This window comes from Accipiter gentilis, chromosome 7 (assembly GCF_929443795.1).
Source record: "Accipiter gentilis chromosome 7, bAccGen1.1, whole genome shotgun sequence".
NCBI lineage: Eukaryota > Metazoa > Chordata > Aves > Accipitriformes > Accipitridae > Astur > Astur gentilis.
The window spans coordinates 9,507,002-9,524,851 of NC_064886.1; the positions used below are offsets into that span (position 1 = coordinate 9,507,002).

General features: G+C 39.0%; 1 protein-coding gene across 3 annotated transcripts in view; it reads right to left on the minus strand.

Moving 5' to 3' along the window:
• Positions 1–270: 270 nt before the first annotated feature.
• The window catches only part of RSPRY1 (ring finger and SPRY domain containing 1), a 40,530-nt gene continuing 22,950 nt past the window's right edge, over positions 271–17,850 (minus strand). The window contains exons 6-16 of one of the 3 annotated variants that reach the window (XM_049805054.1): positions 17,517–17,643; positions 16,034–16,092; positions 15,608–15,674; positions 14,751–14,882; positions 13,349–13,464; positions 11,854–11,997; positions 8,932–9,043; positions 7,864–7,966; positions 6,195–6,347; positions 3,961–4,065; positions 271–3,027 (exon numbers count right to left, since the gene is read on the minus strand). In XM_049805054.1, the coding sequence (XP_049661011.1) occupies positions 2,931–3,027; positions 3,961–4,065; positions 6,195–6,347; positions 7,864–7,966; positions 8,932–9,043; positions 11,854–11,997; positions 13,349–13,464; positions 14,751–14,882; positions 15,608–15,674; positions 16,034–16,092; positions 17,517–17,643 (1,215 nt within the window). In that variant the 3' untranslated portion in view covers positions 271–2,930. The remainder of the gene's footprint in view (positions 3,028–3,960; positions 4,066–6,194; positions 6,348–7,863; positions 7,967–8,931; positions 9,044–11,853; positions 11,998–13,348; positions 13,465–14,750; positions 14,883–15,607; positions 15,675–16,033; positions 16,093–17,516; positions 17,644–17,850) is intronic. The other 2 variants (XM_049805055.1, XM_049805056.1) reach the window with 2 other exon arrangements.

The window sequence follows — 17,850 nt, forward strand, 5'->3', positions numbered from 1 at the left end:
GAGGGCTAGAGGAGGGCACTCTCAGCCAGGCCTCAGGGCCCACATCCCACCCAACCCGGGCATAGTTTTGGTCATGCTGGCAGAAGGCTGAGCTTGAATGTTTTGCTCAAGTGTAGACAGCTGCCTGGCACTGGACTTGCCTTTCTGCCTCATGGCTAACTTGTTCAAGTGACAGCTCCCGCTTCCACAGGCTGCCTGCATCCCTCTCCAGCACCGAACCGTTTGTAACCACAGCTCTCACCAGAAGTGAAAGAATTAAAGAACAACAAATAGCCTTCAAGATGTTTTTATTGTTGAACGGACAACTTTGCTACAATTCATTTTGCCTTCTGAGGGCTTGCGGAGCCACCATCTCCCGTCCCTGGCCCTAGAGCCTTTGGGGCGTGCAGGGACCAAGGGGGGGGGCACTGCACCAGTCATAGAAGATCAAGCTTTACAAAGACGCCCCCATCGTGGATTTCAGCAGAAAGCCAGCCGAATTGTACAGTCTCTTCCTCTGTGAAATGAACAGGACAGTTCTCTGCAACACAGCTCCCTCCTCCGGCACCGTTGGCTTTCTCTGCCCAGCACCAGCTGCATGGAAGACAGTCTGGGGCAAAATTTTCCAAAGCGTTCATATCTTTTCAACAAAGAATGCAGGCACTTAGTCCCGTGTCCACAAAGGCAGGAAGGCTCTTAGGTCACCTCCATTTCAAGGGGACACCAGATACCTAGAAGCCATTGTGGACCTGGGCCTTAAGAGCTTAATCTCATACAGCAGTTGATACGAATCAGGAGTCCCAGGCACTTCTGAAAATTTTACCTCAGTTAATCCTGGCCAGGGAAACCAAAGCCCTGAAGTTACTAGAATCTATTAAGGCAGAGTTCAAAATGGTTCTGTCCCACCTCTTCCCTAAAGTATGGTTTGCATCTTTGTACCTTAGGGATAAAAACCCTATCATTGCATTTGGAAGCATTTAAAACTTCATTTCAAGTGATTCTGAAATACTAAGATCCTTGTGGCAGTGATGGTGTTCACGTTTGCTCACTCAGCACTGAGCAGGAAGGGACTCAGCCCTGACTGGCAACATGGATTACAGCAAAACATCATAAAGGACAGTTAGTGAGGAAATGAGGTCCCTGTGGCACAGATTTGCCAGTCTGACTTTAATCAAAACAGGCATCCAAGGCGGAAGAGAATTCACATTTTAGCAAAAAGACTAACCAGCACTCCGTTTTTGGATTCAGACTATATTTGGAAAAAAGTCAACAAGAAAACAATGGACAGAACTTTTCTAATTCACACATTGTACTCCAGAGGTTCAATGGAGACACTTTTTTCTTTTTTTTTTTTTCTTTTCTTAATCTCTGGATGAAATTCAGCACCCTTGAGTTAGCAAAGGCAGAAGGTGAAAGGAGTTGCTAGAGAGCTTGATTCTGGGACCTGTGTGCAGAGCTTTCAGTTCCTATTTAGGTCAGCAGGAAGCAAGAGTGCTCAGCAGGAAGAAGCAGCCTCAGCTCTGCTTTGTTAATACTTGATAGTATAATAAAGATAATAAACGATTTTAAAAGTAAGAATCATCGCAGCATGAGAATTCACTACAACAGCCTCTGCTGCTGAATCACTGCCAAGAAGTGGGATGGTTTTGGTCTAAGTTGTGTGTGAATTAGTAAAGTTCTACTATATAGCCAGATAATTTAAAAAAGCAACCTGTACAAGTCTTGGAAGAGACTGAGTCATATCCTCGGTGCAAAATAAGCATAACTCTACCAATTTTTGTGCTACTTCACTGACACCACCTGTGAACCCTGATTCCTTGTAGAAACCTAGTAAAACAATCAAAAGCTGCCTGCTGAAATGCATCCTTAACATACAAACATCACAAATGTGTAATTAAACTGGAGCAGAGATTCCCACTGTATGATCCCTACCAAAAATACAAAGTGTGGCCCCAAACCTGCTCAGAGCAGGACTGACACGTGGCAAGCAAGGTGCATTTTTAAAGAGTTACAGAATAAGACTGAACTTGCTATCCAAATAACATTTTTTTTAAAATAAACTGGCCCAAAATTCTCCTCCAATCTAAGATAGCTCAATATTTCCAAAGTGAATATAACTTCCAAAAACAACACTGATTAAAAAAGATGTTTGATGATACCTTAAAAAATACCCAGAATATCAAATTAATTCCAGTCCAGTGTTATAATTAGTTAAGAATACCTCCTGAAAATTATATCCTCACAAAAAAATGTGGGTACTGAAGTTAAAAGCATCAGAAACATTATGTACTTGAAAATACCACCGATCTTTTAACGTTTAAAAACAAATCAGAACATTCTTTGGAATCACCAAGTTATTAAAACATGTGAGTTTCTCTACAGTCTCCACACTGTCTTTTCAAATCAGTCTGTGTACAGATTAAGTCTTTGAGCAGTTTAATATCCACTGTCGGAAAATACAGAGTCTCTGACCAGCAGGAGGCTACATTGAACAGGAAAACATTGGCATTCTCTTTTTAGTACTGACTTCTGCCAAAAATAGACTTTTGAGCACAAGACAGAACAGCCCTGTTTTAGGAGATATTTCTTTTAACTTATTTTCTAAAATGCATTGTACGTGTACTTCCAGTGCAAATTTTTTCAACACTTGCGACAGGTGAGAAGGAAAGGGGGAGGAAGAGAGACACTCTCCTATGGTCTTGCTCGGAGGAACCAATAGCCATAGCACACTGACTACCAGCTTTCCTTACTGTTGAAAGCAGTCCCCGTTGCTGGCAACTTGAAATAGCTTATTAAAGATTTCATTTTTTAAGATAAACAGATTACAGTTTAGCATGAAATCTGGCCATGGCTATGGTTCTATGTGCGTAAAGATTGGTTAGAGATGCTTTCCCCTTTCAGTATTGGTTGGAGTTCATTAAAAACAAGTCTGTAGTATTTCTCCACGTGTGTCATGAAATGTGAGAGATCTGTCTGACTCGGGTTTGTATTTCCTGTCGACACAAAGGGCAGGTCTCCAGTTGCAAGGCACACTCCATGCACAGGTCACTGAAGGAGAAGAAAAATCAGTTGAACTCTGCATTTACAGTATGAAAAACTAAACAAACAAACATAAAATCCAAGCACTGAGCAGTTTAGTTAGCCTGCTAGAAACACAGTCAAGGTAAGTCTTCCAGTGCCGAGATTAGGAATTGCAAGTCAGGTGTTATGGATCCACAGGCTTTGAGAGGAACTCCTGCTGCTCAGCATCTTACAGGCCTCAGACTACTAGTGCAGTTGGTCAGGATTACATCTGCATGCTTTTGTTAGTCTTAACACTTCTCTGGTCCGGAGAACCGCAGCCCCAGTGTCCTGCATGAAGCGGTCTCCACTTCTTGTTGAGACACACTGGGCTTGTCTCTTCGCTTTCTATCTTTGCAGCATCTAGACATAAGACCCATAGGAAGACTGCTTCCATGAGTGCTCTAAAAACACTAAGGAACTGGACTTCACTGGATTAAATTCCTAGTACACTGCTTAAATGCAGGAAAGCGCTATTATGGTATTACTCATACTGCTGTCCCATTTTTAGCTTTTAGATGAACTTGTGACTTGAGACAATCCCATTTGTTGAACGCTTAATGAGTGTTTGAGTATATAATGAATTTTCTGCTCTCCTCATGAGATCTGGATTTCACAGCACCAGTACTAAACAAGTACTCATCAGTAAAACCTTTGGTATCAGGGAATTAAGACTTGGTAGCCACAGTACTTCCCCAACTCCAAACACACACATCATTAGGGATTAAATCTGCTCAGAATGAGGGGAAAGGTGGGAATATTATGCTTAACCTCTATCTGTAACATCCTTAAAAGGAGGGGTTATTTCCTTTATGCTGGGGAGTCAATCAAGCCAAGACTGCATCTGGTCTCACCTCAGCTGAATATCAAACACATACATTTTCCTGTTTCTTTGGTTTTGGGTTGTTTGTAAGGTTTTACCTGTGTCCACACGGCCTGAGTTCTGTGTCTGCTACCTCATCACAACAAAGCGTGCAGCAGTTCTCTCTGATACTCACTTGCTTCAGCAAAGCCAGGCGCCTGTGTCTGAAGAGAGACAGACAAACACCCCCCCCACACACACACATTAGTTTGACTCAAAATGATAGATTCATAACTATTCTGAGTATTGCATCAAGACCAATGCAACACTTGCCTGTGCTACTCAACACTACTGCTGATAAACATCGATCATAACTTCCCACAAAAAAGGCTTAACACACCCAGAGATGTTCAGCACAGTCTTCGACTCCCTATTCTGGTCTGTCAGAAAGGGACAAAGAGAGCGTTAGATTACAATTCTTCTAGCCCCTACAGCTGAACATTTAAAAAAAAAAAACTTCTTTAGTATCTGTGTACTTTTAAGAGTTAAGGAAAAAAACCCAAATAATCCACACAAACCCACATATCAACAAAATTCAGAAATGCTATAATGCTGTAACACAGTTTAAAAGAATAGAAATTGAAAATAACATCAACAGCCCACTACAGCAATTGCCACAAGGGAGTGTAAATAGATAAAAATCCCCCATTTGATGCATTTCAAGTTTAGAACACATATGCTACATGGCAAAACTCTTCAATGGCAAGGTGACATGTTTAGCCCAGACTATGCCCCATGCTAGATGCATTAAATTCAGCACAACTCTGCATGAGTTTATGTTAACTCCTGCCATGGATAATTAGGGTCCAGTTAGGCCCTTGCCTTTTTTTCTTATCACTTTTAAGATCAAAGCTATCTTTTAATTTAGGATTGCAGTTCAGGCTGTAGGGCAGGGATGATCTCTGTTTACACAAAGAGCAACAGTGTCCAACCCTGAATGGAGCCTTTCAGTGCTATCACATACTAAATAGGCTCTAACACAGGAGGCCAAGTTTCTCCAGTCAGGCATCAACAGGAAACCAGTTCCCCCCAGTTTCTCCCTACACCTTTTGGCACAACCAAATAATAGCTCTCTCAGATAATGCTTAAACACTGCAAGAGTAGTGCCAGAATGACATCAGTAACAATCGCACCTGATCATCAGCTAAAAACTGCAAAACCCCCTCATCTAGCACATGACACTAATAAGACAGAACACAATTTGAAAACGGGGCTGACCAAGACTGATAAGTAACAGATCATCTTAAGGGATTAAATCAGACTCTCACTTAAAACACCTGTAGCCACAAGCAGGTGTAAATTACTCTGCAAGTACAAAATGGTCCTGCAAGTTGCATTTGATTTTCTCTGCATAAATGCAATATCACAAGCCTCATACTTTGCCAGCCTCTGACTCTGATCCAAGAGTATTTTTTTGTTTTCCTTTTAAACACTAAGATACTTAGGTACCTCAAGTACAGTTGATGGAACACCTAGATAATTCAAAACCAGTCTCTGAATTTTATTATAGCCAGGGGTACACACCTCCAACAACCCCTGTCCCCACTTAATTAGATGCAACAAAGATTATTTCAATGATCATGGCCATCTTTAGACAAAGTTGGAAATCTGGGGTACCCTATATCCCATACTACAGTGTATACTGTTACTATTTGTGTTCCAGGAAGTTATTTCATTACTAATGACCCAAGCCAGAAGAGCTATTAGTTTTCATTCCTGTCATAAATACAGTAAATTAAGAAACAGGTTTGGGCACATCTTTCCTATCTGGCTTGATTTATATTTAGGTGGAAAAGCACTTCTAAATTTGAATAACCTTTGTTAGTACTACCATTCACAAATGGAGAAATTTTCATCTGGATCAGAAAAGAAGGACAACTTCAAGTCTTACAATCATTCAGTACCTCCAGGCTGCCAGCGTCACAAATTAGGTCAATTTTAAATAAGACATCTTTTTTTAATTAAGACTATACCTCCTCAACCAACCTAATTATTCTTAGACAGCAGGAAGCACTTTTTAGTAAAAATAGTTTACTGTGCAGTACTAGTAATTTTAATGTAGCTTAATATTCCAAAAAAATATTTTAGTTTAATGGATTTTGATTGTATATCTCCTGCCCTAGTCATTAAGTTGCACTGGAGCCTATGGTCTAGTCCTTTTCTGAAAGAGACCTATGGAGGCATGACCCCATAAAAGATTAACTTTGCCAAGTATGACGTAAGACTGCAACTCGGAAGTGAAGCATTTTATTTCTCCATATGCAAACACTCTCAAACTAGACAAGAGGATTACCTGGGCAAAATGATTTTCTCTTCCGCTGTCAGAAAGGCATAATCATTAAAGGTACTAAACTTCATTGATGGTGGGTACTTGAAAGGCTTTGCCCCAAAGTTGAACTCACATTGTTGATAGGACATGAAACTAGCTGCAGCAAAAAAGCCAGATCTGCAATACGATGAACAGACATTTTAGAATGACTTGAACAATAATAGAGCTTTCCAGACATGTTACTGGTATTACCAGACAAAAATACACCCTAAAACACAGAGACCAGTTCCTTCTATTTAAGTGTTCTACAGCAAATTGGGAGAAAAACCTAACATTGTTTCAGCTGCACATACTTTCCTTGTTTAGTTCTTAACTTTTGAATTTACTATGAGGATTTATCTGAATTTACTGCTGAGTCAGTCAACAAAGGCTGCCTACTCTACAACAAGGATTAGTCACACTAAGAGCAGATACATGTATCTAAACAGCCTGCAACCTGATCCTCTTCACACTGATCAGCTCAGCTCCTTCGGCACTAGAAAAAGGATTTTTCATCCAAACTGCTGTTTAGCACAGTTGTGAGCAACAGTACCAACTGCAAGGGACACCTCCATGACCACTGCTCCTGCTGCTTTATTTAAGCAGGCACAAATCTGGGGAACTTGCAACTCTTGTACACTTGTTGTGTGGGACCAATGCAGGATGAATCCAGGTCTGAGCTCTCTTAGCCCAATGCCCATCTGTTCCTCCTTGCCCTTGCAGGATTAACTCAGGACAGCTGTATTTTCTTCACAGCCACACAGACACCTTGTAAAAACATAACTATCACCTCTTTCAGTTTTATTTACTGAAAGGGCCCATGCCGACTAATACCCTAAGTTCTAACCAAGTAACAATCTGTTGAGTATCAGTGACATACTCCACATGAAGAACACAGTACTGCAAGCTGAACAGACAAGATGTTCTGCAACACTTTAAATTGAATTACTATTTTGCTTGCATCTTGAACTTCATTTTGAGGAGAAAATATGAATGAAATTATTATCACAGTAGTATTCATTTACAAAGTACTGTAATGTTAATTTAACTGCATAGCTTCTCTCTGAAGTATCACACCAGATAATCTTTTCAGAATTAAAAGGCTGAACTTCTCCACAAGATTCAGAGGAATTAGCCATGTGTTAATTTGAACAGAGTTAGCAAAATAAGCCTAACACCTTTCTGTAATGCTGCCCAAAAGATGTCCTTCCATGCTACCCAAGATGTCCTTCCATGAATATTCAATATGCTACTACAGAGGCTGGCCCCAGTGAACAGCAAGAAGTTAATACTTCAGCATTTACAGGACCGAGGCTTTATTTTTTAAAAGATCGAAAAATCCTCACGTGGTACTAGACATTTGTTCATCTTTGCTACAGCCTCATTCTATTTCAATGCTGTGCTAGTTTGACAGTAGAAAACACTGAGTTGAACCTACCTTTGGAAGGTCCAAAGTATTTATTTTGGACCCTGAAATCCACCTGTAAAATTTTATCCTTCTCACTGATTTCTAAGCAACTTTCAATTGGGAAACCTGCTTAATAATGGCTTCAGGTAAGCACATATGAATTTGCATCTCAAATGGAAAACCTTTCGTGTAATTAAAACAATTATCCATACAGGTCACTGTCCTTCCAAATGAGCACATACTTACACAGCAGATGAAAATACTTGCTTCTCAGCAGGAAGATGGTTTCCATTTAAATAGAAGATCATTTGCTTTTCTTGCAAGTCTAGTAGAAAACCTATTGTGTCTCCTTACATGCAAAACAAAGATAATTTACAGATTTCACTTCTGTTAAATGCCAACAGCTGAAAGTTATTGTTTTAATTATCACATATCTCATTATGAGGTGTCTCAAAAGGAACTGTTTGCAAAAGCATAAAGGAAGAAATATTGATACAGACAGTAACTAAAAAAAAAGGATAAAAGAGTAAAAAAAATTTTAGTCTGCCAGAGCATTAATACTACATAGTAGCAGAAGTATTGCAGAGTATTTGCCAAAGCCAGAAAAAAGCTGCACGCTGTCTCTCCTTGGCTATTTTACATCCATTGAAGATATCCTGAGAACACATGCTTGCTGAAGACTAAGTTTCTAATATGCTTGTGCATATGCTTATTTTTCAGAGGCATTTTAATTTAGCCATCTTCGGGAGAAATTTTTAATAGAAGGCAGCACAGTTCACACAACCATGGCATGCACAGAGTCCTACCAAGATTTCAAAGCTGAGATCAAGAACAGAATTTTCCTGTCCAAGTAGTTATTAAAGAACTTAAAGTAAGCAAGACAGTGCAACTCCCCCTTAACCTTGATCTCTAAATTAGTAATTTTTTCCCACTTCTCTAAAATAACTCTTTCAACCCAGAAAGGAACACTTCAACCCTGTTTGCAGGACTACAAACATCTAGGAAAGAGTCTTATGATTAAGTGCCCAGCAATGTTAGTTGGTGCTATGATTTGTCCTATGCCTATGAAAAGAAAAAGCATTTAACCAACAAGAGTCTCTTTACACAGACTGTGGAACAAGAGTGTGGTGCCCACTTTGTATGTTTAAACCATTGCACAATAGTAAAGGCACAATAATTAAACCTTCAGTATCATCAGGATTAGGCAGCAACTTCTCTGTTTGCACCTACTAACAGTTTTCTAGACACCTGCAAGGGGAAAAAATCCTGTGTAGAAATCCAGTTAGGTTAAACAGCAGAAGATGGACTGAATACCTTCTTTCCAACAGGGATGGCAATGTGGTTTACTTCTGGCATTATACCAAATCAGCTGCCGGCAGCCATCATATGCACAGGAGTATTCATCGTCCCCAATGCCATAACCTTCCTTTAGAAAAGAGTAAAGCATTTCAGTCTTCAGCCATTCCTCACACAGAAGGGCTAAAGTTTCTTTTTATTCAACTAAACCATTCATCCAAGAGCAGGAAGGGTTTCTTCCACTGCCATGAAGATAATTGTTTCAAACTAGCCTTAGTTTCATTTTCACATGAAAAGCAATTTGTTAGGGTGAGGAGGGGGGAAGAAGGAGATACTGTCTCCAAGGTGTTTTGTATTCTCTGTGAGCTGAAATCACTCCTGTCTATTAAAATATTTAAAAATCAGAGGGCTAGTACCCAATTAGCTGACTTTTTGCATCTTAAAAAGTCAACATAGAAGTGTAACTACTCTCTTATCTTGAAGACCCATACCAGACTTGTAACACCTTCGCCCACAAGATAGCCAAGTGCCACCAGAACACACAGTACACAAAAAGGGAACAAACCCATAGTTCCCTCACTGAATTTGTTGCATATTGTGTCCCTTTCAGTGCCAGCCTTTCTCAATTTGTGAAAAGGTTATCAAGTGATAGTCCCAAGGTCCAAGACAAATGTAAAACTAAAAGTTTCAGAGTGGGAGAAGAATCTGTCATGCAGGAGAGCCCAAACTCAAAACCCAAAAGCATTATAGAAGATAACTTCCTCAAGCTCAGCATGGTTTGCCTAGAATGCAAATACTAGACAGCATCTGATTACACAAGCCTCTGATGTCCCAAATTAAAGCTAAGCCCAGCTAATGGGTTTTTAATGTCATATTTAGGACTAGTCTTTGTTATACATGCTGTAAATAAGGAGCATATGGCTATTCTGATGACCATGTTTGTGACATACCCAGAAGATAATATCCTCATATTTCAGTAGACGCCTGATGAACTTAAATAAGTGGCATTTAGCCACCAGCAAGACAGTTGTAGCAACAGAAAAATCATCCTGCTCAGAGATGTGACATTTCCCATTTTCATACCTTGTACAGGAAGCACAGACAGAAAGATACATATACATCAAGCTTCTTAACAGTAAGTGGGAAAAGTCTTTTAAGCCTCTTAGTAGTCTAAAGGCAGACACACGGCCTTTTATTTCAAACAGTTTCCATTACACTCAATGTCTACAATGCCTGTGCTCAGGCCAGGTCTATACGGTATTTTTCTTCGGTTGCGTTTGTTTAGTTTTGTTGTTGTGTGGTTTGGGGTTTTTTCATTTAAATCGCACTTGCAATTCCATGCTAGGAATGTGGGACTGTAGAGTGTTACACAGATGTGTGTAGCATGTTATACACCAGCAAAGGACAATGCTATTTACATGAATAATTAGAAGAAATGGAGCAAGACCATGGAATTCACAGGAAGACTTCAGTTAAACAGTGAGAAAAGCTACCCTCCTGCTGCTGTTGGGTTTCTTGCCAATGGTGTTTGTTTCATCTCCTTGATGTATTTCTCTCATAGCCCCAACTATCAATACATACTCACATGTATTTGGCCTATCTTCATATTAGCTTCTGCATTTGATTCAGCTGTAGAATGAGTTTCTATAATAATCACAAATAAGCAGTTTTAACTGCTTATCTCTACGTTATATATATTTATAAAATTCTTCTCCTAAATTAAATTCCAAGTAGGAACAGAAAGCCATGCAGTTACTACAATAAAGAAGGGCTACAGGTACATTTCTTAATCTCAGCCAGTAAAAGTGTCAACTTAAAATCCCAGTGCTGTATTTCCATTCTGGTCAGTGGCAGTAGGCGAGGCCATACCTGCTTTTTGTACTAAAATTCTAGCTTGCACTTTAATGACGTTTAATGGAAGTTTGGAAGGCTGATAATATGGAAAGTCCTCTCTAAGCTGAAGCAAACAAGTGTTTTGGCTAATAATCATTAAGCTTTTTTAGTATTATGGAAATACTGAAGCAAATTATGCTACAGCATACTGAGTTAATAACAGCCATACAGTTACCATGAAGATTTAAGAAGAAAGAAGTCCTAGATACATCTCTACTAACTTTCAAGATTATTCTTTGACTATAGGTTTGGACTTCGTGTGCACATGGCACGTTTTGCTTTAATGCTAGTAAGTACATAATTTTAAAAGTAAAATAGTAGGAAGAATACTGAGAATTAAGAAAAAGATGCTAAGTTATCTGGATGAGAGGGAGAGCAAAGCAAAACTATAAAATAAGGCAGTGTAATTCTATATTATCAGAATAAAGGCAAGAAGGTAAAAGATTTAATCTTTTTGAAATCCTTATTTTTAATTAAAAAGAAGCTGTCACATACCCATACCATATTGCTGCTACCAGCAGATACAATGATACCGTGTTATCCCAGAGTCAGTTTAAATTATTTCCCTTGGGGAAGTTAGTTTCATAGGAAAGTATGTTAAAAAGGGTAATCAAATGGCTGCTTGGTGACCTGTGTAAAAGTGAGTGCATTATAATCTGCTAGTACCTAGTGAGTAGTAGTTTACTTCCAAAACCAGACAGTAACCACTGCTGTTATGTGAAGAATTCACAAGAAGAGACTAAGCCACAAGAAAGAAGAACTAATTTCCTTGCAGCTTGCAGACAACAGCAAGTAGATAACAAGCTGTCACTGCTAGCAGCTATGCATGACTTGTATGACCAGTGTCACTCTGTAGCAATGACAATACAGCCTTTTCTTGTACCACTAAATCCAGTCAAAATAGTTTCATGAAAGTACAGAAAGATTGAAGGAAACACGCAAGTGCTCAGTTACTACCACAAAACAACCAGAGCTATTTTTATAGGTGTTGTAAGCAGAAAGACACTGAAGTTACATCATCTGCTAGATGGCATTACATGTACTCACATGATTGAGAAATTTGCTGTCTTTGGTAGCCCATCCTATCTGCATCACTCCCGAAGTAATGACTGTAACCTCATAGTACCAAATTCCAGAATCGACACAGAATGTACATCTAACGCTTTCAAAGGAGGACGCATCACATCGAGCCTACCAAAACCAAACCAAAAATTAAGTTTCTACAAAATTAGTATTCAAAAAAGCCCCTTTCTTCCCTGGATCAAGTTTCTTGCATATAAAAATACACCAACTTAATTTTAGAAGCACTTCAGACAAAGCAACCTCTCTTTATAGCAATAATTGGCATGCCAACTAGCAAGTAGGCAAGACTGAAAATTGTTCAGTGGTAAGCCACAGGGTGGGTGGGGAGGAAGAGAATAGAGTTGATAGAGTCAATTTGAAGATTTAAAGACTAAGACAACCAACACAGGGAGACTCAAGTCACTGGTTGTTAGCTGACTCCTGGTATGGACTGAGATATTCAGTGTTAGTTTATAAAAATTAATCTGTGATTAGTCAAACAAGTTTTTAGAGAAAATAACTGTCGTGGTTTAACCGCAGCCAGTAACTAAGCACCAGGTGGCTGCTCACTCACTCCCCCCTCCCCAGTGGGATGGGGGAGAGAATGAAAAAAAATAAATATAAAACTTGTGGGTTGACATAAAGACAGTTTAAGAGGACAGAAAGGAAGAAAATAATTAATAATAATAATAGAATGAGAATATACAAAACAAGTGATGCACAATACAATTGCTTACCACTTGCCGACCAATGCCCAGTTAGTTCCCAAGCAGCGATCCACTCCACCCCTCACTAACTCCCCCCAGTTTATATACTGGGCATGATGTCACATGGCATGGAATACCCCTTTGGCCACTTTGAGTCAACTGCCCTGGCTGTATCCCCTCCCAACTTCTTGTGCCCCTCCAGCCTTCTTGCTGGCTGGGCAGGAAAAGCTGAAAAATCCTTGACTCAGTATAAACACTACTTAGAAACAACTGAAAACATCAGTGTGTTAGCAACATTCTTCTCATATTAAATCCAAAACATAACACTATACCAGCTACTGGGAAGAAAATTAACTCTATCCCAACTGAAACCAGGACAGTAACAGAAGAAGAAAAAAGCCACATATGGCTGAGACAAAAATACTACTGTTATGGGCTTTTCAAGACTAGACAGCACAAACAATAGGAATTATACTTGGTGAACAAATTTAGTCAAAAAGAGTGAAAAACCAGCTGGCTCTTAAGCATCCTCCTCACTTTTCTAAAGTTTTGGGGCACAGATACAGGTGTTACTTTAGTGTGAACATTTCTACAATTGCGATCAGTGTAGTGATGTTACAATCCTCTGGTAAAGCAAGTTTTCTATACAAAGCTGACAGAGAACTTTGATTCATTCTAGGAAATCACAGAAGCAAGTAGCAAACAAAAATAGTTAAAACCTGTCTTTTTCTTCAGACTCCTTTTTAAGTTGAAATCATGAAATTATATCCTACCTCTAATCCATGTGGTGAGATCTTCAGGTATTCACTGACATCATTACTGTTCAGCATAGCCCTGATGTTGGTCAAGTCAACCTTCTCATATGTAAACTGCCTGCCTTCTTTTAAAACTGCAAAATAAAACTAGTTTTAATCACTGCTGCAGCAAAACTTTAAACATTTCACACAGTGGCGATCAAACTCTCTAGGATCCAGTTAACATTTGGCATAACTGAATGAAATATTGACATTTTGCCTGCATGAAAAACAGCATCACTTCCAATACACTGTGTGTTAAATATCCTCTAAACATAAGAAAACAACCTATACCTCTGACTAGAGCTCCTACAATCTAATTACTACTTTCAGGAAACCCACAGGCAAACGTAAGGCATCCAAGTTCATACCAAAATGCCACAATGTTTCAGGATTTACCATTGTATTTGAATATTCAGTTGGGCACTTTTTCTGATTGATCACAGCAGAAAAAATTTTGAGGAGGGGGAAGAGGGGGAAGGGGAAAACAAAGATTTAAAGTTTTCACTCTCTCATTTTCAGGGATGTGATGAACTTGAACTGAGCCAAAGCAGCTCTTTCTCCCTGCATCCCCTTTTTACACAGAAGGATCGGAAGCATTTTTCTTGCCAGGTGTCAAATTGCTGACACATGCATGTTAATTTATAAATCAGAGATCTTATCTTAGAACCCATCACTTATCCCAAACTTGCTACAACACTTACACAGATGTTTACTAAACACAACTGACACTGGCCTTCCATAAGCTGGCTAAAGCTCCAATAAAGCCCAACACCACCTTTTACCAAATTTATCTAAAAGGCATTAGAAACTACAAGATCCTTAGAGTTGCTGCACCCTCAAAAGTCACAGCTAAACAAGCGAATTTCATGATTGTTCGTCATCCAAAAGGATAGATTTAGTAAAGTGCTCTGTCAAACACTTTTCAATTTTGATCACAAGACCATATCTTTAAAAAGTCTTTAAGAATTCTTTGAGACTGCACTGCTGGCATACGATCACAGTAGTGACTGTCACCAGGATAAATCAGTAATCCAGCTGTTCCACAGAGAGACAGAGCTGCACTATTTAGCTACTCAGCACGTCTGCTGAAGCATGGGTTCCAGGAAATACAGTGCAAAGAAGAATTTTCATTGCAGCTCTAACTTGCAGAGTACAAACCACTTCCTTTCACAAACATTTTCCTTGCCAAAATTTCCTTTCCATGCAATTATACTGGATTTATTTGCCTTTTTGTTTGTTTGTTTTTGAAGGAGAGTGATTACAAATGCAGTCACATATGTTTACAGTAAGTGCTTATACAAAACAGACACAAAGTAGTCCTCCATTTCTTTGGAGAAGTGATAAATATTAAATGAATCCATCCCTTCGTTATACCTACACAGATTGTCTAAACTCCACTGGGCACAGAATCCAACCTGGCGTTTTAAATAGTCTGGATTATCTGTCCATTTCTCTAGCAAGACCAGTTGGTCGCTAATGCACGACTCAGAAACTGTAATTTTATTTTCACCTGCAATTTAAGAGCAAAGAAGAATAATTGCTATAAACTAGGCATAAGTTTAGTTAAAAATAGTAACATTCTACAAACACAGTAGAAGCCTCCCCCCACCTTTAAACCGCAGCATTATAAACAGCATTATATTCTTTCCCCAAGCAGACATGAAATTAACTGAGCAGTCAGATACACCACTTCTTAGCATGGAGCTGCATCATCAAGAGACTATTAGATCACAGCTGGTCTCCATCTCCCCAATACAGATTTTTTTTCATTTCAAGTAACAAAGGTCTCATGTCATAAGTCTTTATGTAGCAATTGCTAAGCTGAGGACTGAGTTTCAGCAAATCTCTTAAAGATTTGTGGGTAGGAGTGTCATTAAAGCAATAAATATTTTTTCATGCCTGCAAATACCCAATCGTAGCTGTTCTCCATCTCTAATACAGATTTATTTCAGTAACAAAGGCCTCATATCATAAGTCCTTCTACAGCAATGTCTGAGTGGGAAGGACTGCAATGAGTTTCAGCAAGTATCTCAAGGGTTTTGAGGGGTAGAGGGATGTCACTAAAGCAATAAATATTTCTTCTTGCCTGTAAGTGGACAAACATTTCTCTTCTACATTTGTGTTTCCACCAATCCAGTCTCTCATGCTCACAACTGTTATCAGATGAAGCAAGTAACAATCATGCAGTAGAAGCCATAGTATGACTGTTAAGGACAGTATCAGGCTAATACTTACTTGTTTGTGCAAACTTCTCCAGTGCTATTAGTGCAAAAAGCATCACTGTCGGATGGGACTGGAAGTTCTAAACGTGGGCAGTAAGAAAAGTTATTTAGTAAATACCCAGCACAGATGGATAGGAAAAGCTGTTAGTCTGTCACAGAATGATATTGGTTGAAAGGGACCTCCAAAGCTCCTCCTCTAGTTCACCCTCCTGTGGAGGGTTGGTTCAAGTAGATCAGGCTGCTCAGTGCCTTGTCCTAGTGACTTCTAATTATCTCCAAGGACGGAGACTCCACAGACTCTCTTGGAATCTCAGCTTTCTATAACATACGTTACCAGTATTTACCAAACATGACCCTAACTTTTCACAATAATAATAAAAAATAATTTGCGTTACAATTGCTATGTACGGATACATCCAAAAAGTTCGAAGACACTTACCAAGCTGTGAAGTAAATATTCCAATATGCCTGGGCTGAGTAAGCCTATACTTGCAGGACCTACAAGAAAATTAAGAATTAAATCCATCCATGGGAACTACCATATATTCATCATCTTTTAAAGACAAGGCAACAAATTAAAGAAGATTCAAGAACTTCACAGCAAAGCAGAACTATAATATAGAATAATTATCTTTGTTCCCAGTCAAATATTTGCTACACAGTTACTGGCAAATTGCAAACATTCAGTTTACCTGCTGAAATGGGTACAGAGCTCTAGCCACACTTCTAAGATTTTTAAGTAAGACTACACCAGCCCGGGCTTAGCATTTCCATGCTCATTGCTTTTCAAAAGAGACTGGCACTCCTTTACTTCCAGAATCAAAGTATAAAGACCAGCTCCATTTATCAGTAGCCCCAAATAAGCAAAACTGAGCATGTAATATAGCCTACTTGATAGTTAATTATACAATTTGCAACAGCACCATAGCAAGCAGCCAATGTAAAAAAAAATAATGCCCTGAAATACTGTCTGCTTAATCAAGGGAGAGATACAAGTGAATCAAACTCTGGCATCTACAAACTCGAACAAATTGCAATGGGTTCCAACACGGCATTAGCAGATTTGCTGCCTGAGCTGATACAATGAGATCCGTGTCCACTATGACAAAAGTAGATGCAGGATCTCATTCTGACTTAGTATAACAGTAGAAGTATTATAGTACAAAAATAATTCCTGCCCTTGTTCTTTACTTTTTTTAACAGAAATATTGAAATTATTTTTTAATAACCATTGGGTGATACTGGGCAATCACTTTTTCCTCCTTTTCCTGTCTGCTTTCAGAAAAGGAGCAAAAAAAGACATACAAAACTGACCATCAGCAGGAAGGAAACTTAATCATAGTTTTCCAGCAGGGTACTAAATATGACAGGGAATGAAAAGTTCTATACAAAAAGTCACCTTATAAGAGAATCCCAGCAATTTTCTTTTAAGTAACACAGAAGAGGGAATCTTGTCAGCTAACTACAATAGATCAATATATGTTTAGTGGAAAGAGCATCTCTATTTCTATACAGCCTCCATGACTACTAATTTGATACTCCTGCCTACTGGCTGAAGAACTATGTGTTCTCAGTAATTCACACACAGCCAGAGTAGGTCTATAGAAAAAACTGATTACCAGTGTTAGGCAATATACCATAAACAAACACTGAGCCACAATCACTAACCATGCATCAGAAGGATTTAATCTTTTCAAGTATCTGGGATTGTGAACAGCTCATTCAGACCCAAGCTAGTGAGTGTCCAACATTTTAATCAAGCAGTAGATTGTGTCACACCTGTCACACAAGGTCTCCCCTCAATGCAGAGCATTATTCAGTTCTAAGAAAACATTTCTGAACTAGTCTGCATCATGGGTGCTTAAGCAGAAGGTGCTTCAGCAAGCCAAATGAAAGCTTTCAGAAGAATCCCACAGCTTTACCTGCCAACTTCTCTGCTAAGCAGCCCAGTACCGCAGTAGTATTCCGGTGTTTGGCAGGGTGACAAGCATCCTGGCAAGCAGCAGCTCCATTTAAGTTTAATATTTCAGTTAACTTCTGTAATGCATCCTGAAAAAAAAAAAATCATAAATCTCTTCAATATTACTGACATATATGGCTTTCCCCCTAACTCAATATAGTAAAACAAATCATTTTTACACTATATTACTAAAGTCAGCATCATATTACAGACAGCATGGGATGGTTATCTTCTAAGATAAGAAGATAATAAAGAACAGATGGGAAGAAAAGTTCAACATACCAAAGAGTTGTAAC